This window comes from Megalobrama amblycephala, linkage group LG4 (genome assembly GCF_018812025.1).
Source record: "Megalobrama amblycephala isolate DHTTF-2021 linkage group LG4, ASM1881202v1, whole genome shotgun sequence".
Classification (NCBI taxonomy): domain Eukaryota; kingdom Metazoa; phylum Chordata; class Actinopteri; order Cypriniformes; family Xenocyprididae; genus Megalobrama; species Megalobrama amblycephala.
This window is the reverse complement of record NC_063047.1, coordinates 18,977,782-18,989,037: the sequence shown is the minus strand read 5'-3', so window position 1 is coordinate 18,989,037 and position 11,256 is coordinate 18,977,782. Positions and strand designations below refer to the sequence as shown.

Genomic DNA, 11,256 nt, shown 5'->3' with positions numbered 1-11,256 from the left:
GAAGAATTGATTTCCGATTTGCTGCGTTAAGCAAAGATAGCGGGCACAACTAGGTATTGTTTAAGAAAATGGTATCGGATCGGTACGTGAATTTAAATACTCGCCGATACCGATGCCAGAAATTTTTGTGGTATCGGTGGTTATTTCCGATACTAGTATCGGAATCGGAACAACCCTACTTAGAACTGGCACGGACCGCCCCTCATACGGGTATACTTCGCCGTCCGCGTTCGTGCACCGTCCGCATGACGTAATTTTCGTCATGCGGAGGGCTCGCGGCTGGCCGCACACCCTGGCCACGTGCAGGCCAAATTTCGAGACCGCGCGGACAGTCCGCGTGCAACAGCGCATGCGCAAGCAGTATAGAAGAGTCCACTAGGTGGCAATACGCACAGTATTGAGCACAGTGTTCAGCCGTCAAAGAAGAGTGTGAAAAGACTGGTTTAAAAACACGCTTGAAAAAAGAGAAAAACACGACAATGGACAGCGAACTTGACCAGCGTTTGTGCGAAGAGATTAGAAAGTAACCACATTTGTACAATTCATGTTTGAAAGAGTACAAAGACGTGTTTAGGGCGGCAAATTCATGGAGGGGGATAAGTAAAATATGGGAAAGGATGCACTTCTTTTCTTCTCCGATCATGCCCAGTGAATGTCACGTTGATGACACGACACAGTGCTGCTCTCCGATGTCTGGTAGAGCATAGAAAAAAATTGTACTGCGCATGTGACGAACGCGGTCATCCGCGCACGCGCGGAAAGTGAAGTGAATACCCGGGGCTTAAAGAAGTGATTGATTGTTCACGGCACTGTGTACAAAAAATACTTCACTACACAATTATTTCGTTATTTTCGTTTAAGCTTATTAGCGTTAGGCTATACAGAAAGGTCTGATTTACGCACTGTTACTTACAACAGTCATTGTTTTTTTTTCTTTTCACAATGACATTTGAGTTCATGATTTTAATGTTGTTGTTTTTTTGTGGCAGACTAAAGACTAATGACAGACTGTTGATCTTTGAATAAAAATATGTTTGGTTCAGGTTTGAAATTCATTATCTTTTATTATAGGCTACGCAGTCTAATATCATAGAACCCCCAGTCCCGAATTTCAGCCAATCTCATCTGGTCACCCTGATTATACATTATAACAAAAGCCTGCAGAGGGCGCCAAAAGCCTGCTAATTTTTGTTGTTAGATCAAATCCACGATCAAAGCAAACCACCATGATTAAAAATATATTATTAGTTAAATAATAATATTCAGCCACTTCATTGTGATAGAAATGCTACAGCCACTGTAATTTCTTCAACAAGAATATGTGGACATCAAACATGCAAAGACAGAGTGAGGGTTTAAACTTTTATTGATGTATTATCAAGCGTAGATTTAAGAATAGCATTATGTAGCTAATGCTGTATTATGATTTTGAAATAGTTTTAATAAACCATGCATCCTTAGAAAACTGTCTAATAATGTGGTTCATGGATGTGCGTCCATATGCTCCTCTTCTGGTATTGACAGCCCAACCGATATCTTTTAACATGGTTCAAAACGCAATGCATAGCACAATAAAATAATTTAAATTATAATATGACATAAATTTCATTAGTATCAAATCAGGCAGATGCGTTGATGGTGATCAAACTATTAATGCAGCGTTAAATGTATAAATAACCCTTAAATAGCCCAAACTTTCAGGTTTGTGACCATAGGCTAGCCTACCTGAAAGAAATGCATGGGATGGATGGATCCATCTAGGGCTTTTTTCTTTTTCGCTTCTCATCGCCAGACAGCAGTTGCATTTTCGCGAGAATAGTTGTCAAGTTTTCAGACAGCAGCAAACTCGAGGTGAGGTGGGGCGCGCGTGGCGCGCGTGCGTGCGTGCGGGCATGAATGGCGTGTCGCGGAGGGAGGGCATCTGAACTCGACAAAGCCGACCTGATATCGTATTTTTTTTATTTGTTTTATTCAGTAAATATATTTGTTTGACTGTGAGGCTGTGCGCAAACAGGAATATACATTCATTCGTTAAAAAAAAAAAAAGCACCCCAGAAAAAAGGGCACTTTCTCTCGAGGAAGAAAAAGGGCAGGTGCTCAAGGCCCTTTTTTGTCTAAGTGTGCACGTGCCTGGTGATGCATATATATATATATATATATATATATATATATAAGAATGCAGTAAGTCCAGGTTGGACAATCTGGTATATTTAAGAATGTAGACATCATAATCTTTAGGAGTAACTGTAATTTTATATTTACTGCAAAATGAATATTAGGTCAACATGAGTCCATCATGGTTAAAAAGTTGCCTTAATAAACTACAAATTCTTAATAAACCACAAAAGAACATCTAAGTGTACTCAACTGTGCTATTTTGAGACACCATGAATTTGAACTAAATGTTTTGTAGTACACTTGAACCCATAAGTGTATAAGAGTGGCAACTAAATACATTTTTTAATATAGATATATGAAGAATTTTTAGTACACCAAGTACAAAATTAGTGCGTGAAAATAGAGCACTTTAAGCAAACAATGTGTTAGCTCATATAGACAACAAAATACTTTTGAATTCATCATTCATTGCTTATTTATTGCAAATATTGAATTCATCATTCATTGTCTATTTATTGCAAATATTGAATTCATCATTCATTGCCTATTTGTTGCAAATATTGAATTCATAATTCTTTGTCCTTTTTATGACCTACAAATAAGAAAAAACACAAGCAATTTAAAAAGTAAGGGAGTAAGGGAGAACAATTTTATCAGCGTCACGATATTGAGTTTCAATTAAAAACAATCCTTGTAGAAAAAACGAACAGCAGAAGTGAAATTACAAGAGAAAATTTTAATATACATTTTTTTTGCTATTAATTTTTATTTATAGCTCCTATAAGGTGTTTTTTAGTAGAAATGACATGTTTTGAAAAAAATAGAAATGACATGTTTTGTCTGCTAAAACGAAGAGTTTGGCAGTTCATCCGCGCCGGTGAGTGGCGCTGTGAGCGCAGATCAGCTGTTCACTAACCTGCGCGAGGATCCCCGAAGAACCGTAAACAAAGAGATCCAGTAGAACAGGGTCACGGAACCACAGCTGCCGCTGCTATAAACATCAACTGTAAGTTTAAATACATTTAACACACTTTATACATGACATATTGTATTTCTGTGCACTTAACTACAGTAACAGAAGAGCTTCGCCATGACACTTTTGTTTGTTTGTTTATGTGTGTCCCGCAGCGAAAGCAGGACACGTTGTTGGTCGAGCATGCCCAGTAACGCAGCTCAACTCTTGGAGTCAGACGATACTGAACCGGACCTCCCGGTACTGGTACAGAACCTGAGCGGGTTGAGCCTCCGGGATGAAGAGAGTCCATCAGAACCACGTGATACTTCTCATCTGGGTGTCCTGGGTGCGGTGTTGGACCTCCAGCCCCTGTCCCAAACTGGATCAGAGGAGGAAAACATCACCACCACCACCAACAACAACATTATCAGACATGATGCTGATCTGGACCAGCTGAGGGCCCTGGCCCTCACAGGCATGGAGGCTCCGGGGACGGGTGGGCTCTATCAGGACGGGCTGGGCGAGTCCCAAGGCTACCACCAGGTTCAGGGGAGGATGATGATGGCGGCGATGATGATGATGCAGGAGGGTGAGAGGTGTGCACTCAATACCAGGAGGAAGAGTGTGAACACAACAGAGTGTGTGATGGTGCCCACATCTGAGCATGTGGCAGAGATAGTTGGCCGACAGGGTGGGTTTGTTTGCTTGTCATGTTTGATATTCTAATATTGTGTGACTCATCTTGTCTCACTTTTCAGCCAGAGCAGGTCTTAACATTAAGGATTTTTTTTTGTGCTGGTGCCTGTTGGATTAGTGATTCATATTTGTACTCGCCCTGCTGATGTTTTCATAGACCTCATCTCACCTATATATATATACACACACATATACACATTTATAGTCAATATTTAGACAAAGAAATTACATCCGATGTAAGGTAGCAAAACTAGATCTCTTTTATTCAATCCAAAAGGTTTTAATTATATTTTGCTACATATAAAGGTATTTTGAAGATTTTCAAGTGTCTAAAGGTCAGTTTGTTTAAAGGGTTAGTTCACCCAAAAATGAAAATGTATCACTCACCCTCATGCCGTTCCACACCCGTAAGACCTTCGTTCATCTTCAGAACACGAATTGAGATATTTTTGTTGAAATCTGATGGCTCAGTGAGGCCTGCATAGCCAGCAATGACATTTCCTCTCTCAAGATCCATTAATGTACTAAAAACATATTTAAATCAGTTCATGTGAGTACAGTGGTTCAATATTCATATTATAAAGTGGTTCAATTATTAATATTATACTCACATTTCAAAACACTGCTTCAGGAAGCTTCGGAGCGTTATGAATCTTTTGTGTCGAATCAGCGGTTCGGAGCGCCAAAGTCACGTGATTTCAGCAGTTTGGCTGTTTGACACGTGATCCGAATCATGATTCCACACACTAATTCATTTATGCTCCGATGCTTCATAAAGCAGTGTTTTGAAATCAGCCATCACTACATAAGTTGTTATTTTGTTTTTTTGGTGCACCAAAATTATTCTCGTCACTTTATAATATTAATATTGAACCACTGTACTCACATGAACTGATTTAAATATGTTTTTAGTACATTAATGGATCTTGAGAGAGGAAATGTCATTGCTCCCTATGGAGGCCTCATGGAGCCATCGGATTTCAACAAAAATATCTTAATTTGTGTTCCGAAGATGAATGAAGGTCTTACGGGTGTGGAAGGGCATGAGGGTGAGTAATAAATGACATTATTTTCATTTTTGGGTGAACTAACCCTTTAACCATCCAAAGGCCAATACAGCCATTTCATTTGTGATTAAAATATCTTAAAATGTAATAAATGTGTATATTTTTTATTCTGGCTTGATTTTATAACATCACATATCAACATAGTGCAAAATGGTATTAAAATTATGTGTTGAAGTTGTTGCTTTGGTATGAGACCGAATGTGTGGAAAAATTAATTTAATTAATGTCATTTGGAGTAACCAATATAAAACGACCATTTTGGATCAAGTCATGTGGTCAATACTGTATCATGTGACAGGATGTGACATCATTCAGACACCTGCAAAGGGCCACATGGTCATGAAGCAAAGTAACTCTCTCTTGACTATTTGAAAAATTCATGTTTTCACTAACTCATATGCATGTCCCGAAACATCAGGTCACATGGAAAATGTTGTAATATTTTAAAAACTTGTACTAAATATAAAATGTTTGTTCTTTTGCTAGCTCGCTAGATATCAGCCTGTTAGCATTGTTTGAAAATATCATCATTCGGTAAAACCGAAATTTTAGTCAAACCAAATGACTTTTAGGTGACAAATTTTGTCCATCTTGTAAAAAATGACAAAAGCAGTGTTAATTGATTATAAAAAATTAATTATATCTCCATTATGTTTTTTTTTTTTTTTACACTTTTAAAAACCTTATTCGTCAACGACCTATATATATATATATATATATATATATATATATATATATATATATATATATATATATAGATGAGTTGAGGCCTTTGAAAATATCAGCAGACTGTATATAATAACAATAGTATCAGTAAATTTATAATGATCCCTTGATGAAAATGGTGCTCTAAATATATGCTCTCACTGAACTGCATGTGTTCACTATGGATTATAACTGCCCCACTTATCTGTGATGACGTGATGTTCCCTCACTGCACTGAATGACAACAAGTTGTGTAATACAAGTGAACTAGCACATTGACAACACCCCTGTTATGTTAGTAATGACCAATCAACATCAAGAACTGCTCTAATTACACCTGAGAGGAGATCACTTGTCTATCATTTTGATTGACTGACTGATTGATTGATTAATGTCTTTTTAAGCTAGCAATGTGTTGACTTGTCTTTGTATTTCTGCTCTCTTCAGGCTGCAAGATCAAAGCTCTGAGAGCAAAGACCAACACTTACATTAAAACACCCGTTAGAGGAGAAGAACCAGTGTTTGTAGTGACCGGACGGAAGGAGGACGTCATCATGGCGAAGCGTGAGATTCTGTCAGCGGCCGAGCATTTTTCCCTCATCCGGGCGTCTCGGAACAAATTGGCGCCAAACGTTGGGCACAACAGCATCCCTTGCCATCCGGGACAGACAACCATTCAGGTTCGGGTGCCGTATCGAATGGTAGGGCTCGTGGTGGGACCGAAAGGAGCGACTATCAAGAGGATCCAGCAGCAAACCCACACTTACATCGTCACACCAAGCCGTGACAAAGAGCCAGTGTTTGAGGTGACCGGCATGCCTGAGAACGTGGATCGAGCTCGGGAGGAAATCGAAGCCCATATTGCTATGCGTACCGCGGGAAACGTGGACACCAGCGTAGATGATGACGACTTCCACTACAACGGCACCGATGTTGGCTTCGAGTCGGGCAGCAACCGAGCCTGGCTCTTCTCCGGCTTTGACAACGGCAGCTTCCACAGCAATGCCGCAGGGTACCGCAACGACAGCTCCAGCTCGCTTGGAAGCAACTCAAGCGAGTCCTACTACAGCGGGAAAGGCAGCGGAGTGGCGGATCTCAGTCCCGGCAGCACCGGCGGTACGTTCTGGTTTGGCGATACCCAGCTGCCCTTGGGGTCGGAAGATTCAGCCGGATACGACGGGCTAACGATGACGGCCCCGTCCACCAATCCCTTGTGGAGCACCTTTGATCGGGGAGGCACGAGTTTGCCGACTACGCCAAGGCTCTCTCCATCCCTTCTCGCTCGTCTGTCTCCAATTCTTCCGGAGGCACTGGATCATCCGCTGGTTCGGCTGGTGCAGGAGAATTCCCAGAGTCTCCCGGCCTTTGGTCCCGCATTTTCCCCGTCGAGCGACAGCACGGGCTCTAGCTCTCCGCCGGACATGCGCACCTTCCCCAAACACAGCCAGGTTCCTCCATGCGTTCGTTGCGGAGACAATGTGGCGGCGCTCGTCCTGGGTGGGCAAAACCTCGTCTGTTTGGAGTGTTCCAACTCCATCCTGCAAAGCGCGTAGAGAGCGAGAGGTTTGGGATCACAAGGAGCAAACTGGTTTATTTTTTACATTGATAAATACTTCTTCCTTCTTTATTATGTTTAAATAACTGGGAAATGCAGGTTTTCAATTAAGTTCATCTCAAAGAAAGATTTCCCCATTTACGTTTAGCTGCTACGTCGTACTTACGGCAAGCAGTGCTGGGGTTTAGCAGCGCTAAATTGCCATCACCTACGTGTTTTTTGTTAGTTTGTTACTTTGTTTTCAAGGTATCGACTCTGTGTTTACATTTTCATGTGCCTGATTCCATGACGGTAGCGGTGCACACTGGCGCTGTTGCTGAGAAAGCATCTGTGGCCTTGAGTTTCTGTTTTTCAACACTAGAGTCAAGCAGCATGCGATCATACAAGAGCCGTCCTGACCTCCACGACCCTGACACCTGCACTTTGAACGTCGCCATAAACATTTAAGGGGTTGCACATCGCCATTAAACGCTCATTAAACCGTTCCTGCATAAATTGTTGCAATAAATTGAGTCACGTTACACACAAAAAGTTTTTAGACAAATTTAAACATTGGCTCTGCTTGTATTGCATGAATAAAACCCATTTTCGCATTCAAATCATTCAGTAGCTGTGTTCCCATCCACATATTATTGTGTATTTTGGTATATCGCATAAAAAATGCTGTATTTAAAATGCGTATAAAGTCTTAAAATGCGTATAAAAACGTATGCACTCATTTGAGGCAATTTTTTTTTATTGGTAAGAAAATGTGCACATAAACTATGATAGAAACAAATTTACTAGATAAATTCCTGATTGCGAAACAAAACAAAAAATCATGTGATTGGATAACTGAACTAACCAGTGGATCAATCTCATTGCACACCATCTAAAATATCATTCTAAAAATACCTGAGCCAAAGTCTGACGTCAAAATGATTTGGTGTAATTGCCTCCCAGAACTGTCTCACACAATCACATTCCCAAACATCAGGCATCCGAACACAAAATAACAAAAGCGTTTGTTATTGTGTTTCGTCTGCATGGGGGGAGGAAGAGTCATAGGCTTTCCTGGTTGCAGCAACTTTTTATTATTTTATTAATACTCTGCGCCAGTCTGACAAAAAGTGAAGATTTTGTTCACTCGAACACAGCAAGGAAACTGCTTTATTCACAATGTTTTATGCTATATTGCATTTTTTCGAACAAGTTCAATTCGCAACTCTAAATGGAAACACTATGGAAGCTTGTTTCCGCCACTGAATAAAAAATAAAAAGGTAATTGCATCTTTATCTCGCAATTCTGACTTTTTTTCTTGTAATTGCGAGTTTACATCTCGCAATTCTGACTGTTTTACTCAATTGCATGATATAAACTCACAAATTCAAGTTATAAAGTCAGAATTGTGACAAACTCGCAAATTTGAGTTATAAAGTCAGAATTGCGTGATATAAACTCGCAAATTCGAGTTACAAAGTCAGAATTGCGTGATATAAACTCGTAAATTCGAGTTATAAAGTCAGAATTGCGTGATATAAAACTCATTCGAGTTACAAAGTCAGAATTGCGTGATATAAACTCGCAAATTCAAGTTATAAAGTCAGAATTGTGACAAACTTGTAAATTTGAGTTTTAAAGTCAGAATTGTGTGATATTAACACAAATTTTAGTTATAAAGTCAGTATTGCGTGATATAAACTCGCAAATTCGAGTTACAAAGTCAGAATTGCGTGATATAAACTCGTAAATTCGAGTTATAAAGTCAGAATTGCATGATATAAAACTCAAATTCGAGTTACAAAGTCAGAATTGCGTGATATAAACTCGTAAATTCGAGTTATAAAGTCAGAATTGCGTGATATAAACTCGCAAATTCAAGTTATAAAGTCAGAATTGTGACAAACTCGCAAATTTGAGTTAAATCAAAATTGTGATATAAACTCGTAAATTTGAGTTATAAAGTCAGAATTGCAAGATATGAACTCACAAATTCAAGTTAAGTTAGAATTGTATGATATAAACTCAAAAATTCCAGTTATAAAGTCAAACTCGCAATTCTGGAAAAAAAAAAAAAATCTTCCCCCCTCACACGGGCAATTTCGACTTTATATCTCACAATTCTGAGAAAAAAAGAGATATAAATTCGCAATTGCAAGGGAAAAAAAAGTCAGAATATACCAACACTATCTCATGACCAATTGGTACTTATTTTATGAGGTGGCTAATTCGTACGACCTCACTCGTACGAATTCATACGATTTGTCTAAACCCCAGTGATGGGTAGGTTTAGGGGCGGGGTTAGAGGTAGGTCATTCATACGAATTAGCCACCTTGTAAAATACGTACAAATTGCTGCAAGATCGGGTTGGATATACCGGTAAACTCAGGGAAAACAAGTCAGAATTGTGAGATAAAAAGTCGCAATTATCTTTTAAATTGTTTTATTGCTTGGCAGAAACAACGAGTGGTAGTGTACGTAAAAAATATGGTTGATTGTTTTACGAAAGAGGCCCTTTTCGTAAGTTGCATTACGATATATGTCCGTAACGACTCCTCTCATTGCCTTAACTGAACGGGTCGTACCGGTCCAGCACAGGGTGTCGTACCGAGAGGAACGGGGCGCTTAGGACCTGAGAGGAGTGATTCTGGTGACAGGAACGTGCTGTAAACAATCCCTTCTCAAAGTGCAGGTTGACACGGCTAATGACGTCTATTTCACAATCACCACTAAACTCAGAGAAGCTAAGGCATCAGAGATACATAACCTCTCAAGATTCACTTTGACATTTTTTTCTTTTTTTTTTTTTTTTTACAAATTTGTAGTATTTCTGTAGTTTATATTTCATATTCAAATACATATATATATATATTAAGAATAAATGTAAGACTATTTGGCAAGCAGTCGGCTGCTGGTTGCCATAAGTATTAGCTTGTAGAGTATTGACGTTAGGTACTATAGAGCAGGAAAAAGCACACCTGCATGATTTATTATCTAACGATTCCTAAATTGCAACAAAAAGCCAAGGATCCAATATATATATATATATATATATATATATATATATATATATATATATATATATATATATATATATATATATATACACGCTGCATTAGGTCTGCATACTACCACATTATGAACAAAATAAAAGTCCTATGTTAAACATAACTAGGAATTTTGTTTATCTGAGGGATTTTTACCATCACACTGCAACAATGTTTCTGTATTTGATAATTTTAGTGTTCTTTTATTATGTATATACACATATGCAGGGACATGATGGCATATAAGTTGTATTAAAATTTAAAATATATTTTATGATATGGCCTTACTGTCCTGTGGCCAAAGCACTGATATTATATATTTGCTGTAAAAAAGAATTAAGATTTTTATTTTTCTGATATTAAAGTTCCTTAATAAATTGATTCATTTAAAACTCACTTAAGTGTGTGTGTGTGATTTCAGTTTTACCTTCAGCCATATTTTATGGGTGTCAAGCTGCAGTCAAACTGGCGTTGTGAGAAAGAATCTGAATAAAATATTCTGGAGACATTTGAGGAAAGTCGTGAAAAACACAAAGTTTGGTAGTATGTTCTCCATTATGAAAAATGGCCATGGTCACTAGAGTTTCAGCACAAATACAAGTTACTGAAGTCATAATTTCATCAATTTGACTGCATTGGAAGCTGTTGGAAGTAAAAACTTGCATTGCAATAATTACAGCCTCAAAAGTGCCTCTGATTGTACACAAAAAAATATGCTATTTTATATAGTGAACAGTTGTTTAAAAAAAAATACAAACCAGATCATCACATTTAATAGTTTCAGGGAGAATGTTTTCATTGTTGACAAAATAATAAAAATTATTGTATTCTCATATCTACAGCATGTTTCAGTCATATGGTGATATCAATCTTCTGTTGATCAGATCAGTCATTATGTTGATGTACATGTCACAAGAACAGTAATAAGTGAAGAAAACTTCATCAGCCTGAACAACCTGCTCAACAAGTCACTTACACACTTCAACTGTCTCTGGTTGACATACAGGTTGTATTCAGAAAGGAATACTAGCATACATACTATATGCTCCATATAGTATATACTGCATACTGTTTTTGTTTGATTTTAAGTTTGTAATACGCAATGCTAAACATTTAACCCTCTGGTAGGAAA

The 11,256-nt window shown here is 38.4% G+C and overlaps 1 protein-coding gene across 1 annotated transcript; it reads left to right on the top strand.

Annotated features, from left to right (window-relative positions):
- Positions 1 to 2,963: 2,963 nt before the first annotated feature.
- Positions 2,964 to 8,357, top strand: LOC125266931 (RNA-binding E3 ubiquitin-protein ligase MEX3C). Its single transcript, XM_048188066.1, has 3 exons — positions 2,964 to 3,124; positions 3,247 to 3,764; positions 5,989 to 8,357. Exons 2-3 carry the CDS (start codon positions 3,275 to 3,277, stop codon positions 7,092 to 7,094), a joined length of 1,596 nt encoding a protein of 531 aa, XP_048044023.1. The 5' UTR covers positions 2,964 to 3,124; positions 3,247 to 3,274; the 3' UTR covers positions 7,095 to 8,357.
- The last annotated feature ends 2,899 nt before the right edge of the window (positions 8,358 to 11,256 follow it).

Coding starts and splice junctions, on each gene's coding strand:
- LOC125266931 (XM_048188066.1), top strand. CDS start 3,275: ATGCCCAGTAACGCAGCTCAACTCTTGGAGTCAGACGATACTGAACCG. Junction 3,765..5,988: donor AGAGATAGTTGGCCGACAGG/GTGGGTTTGTTT, acceptor TGCTCTCTTCAG/GCTGCAAGATCAAAGCTCTG.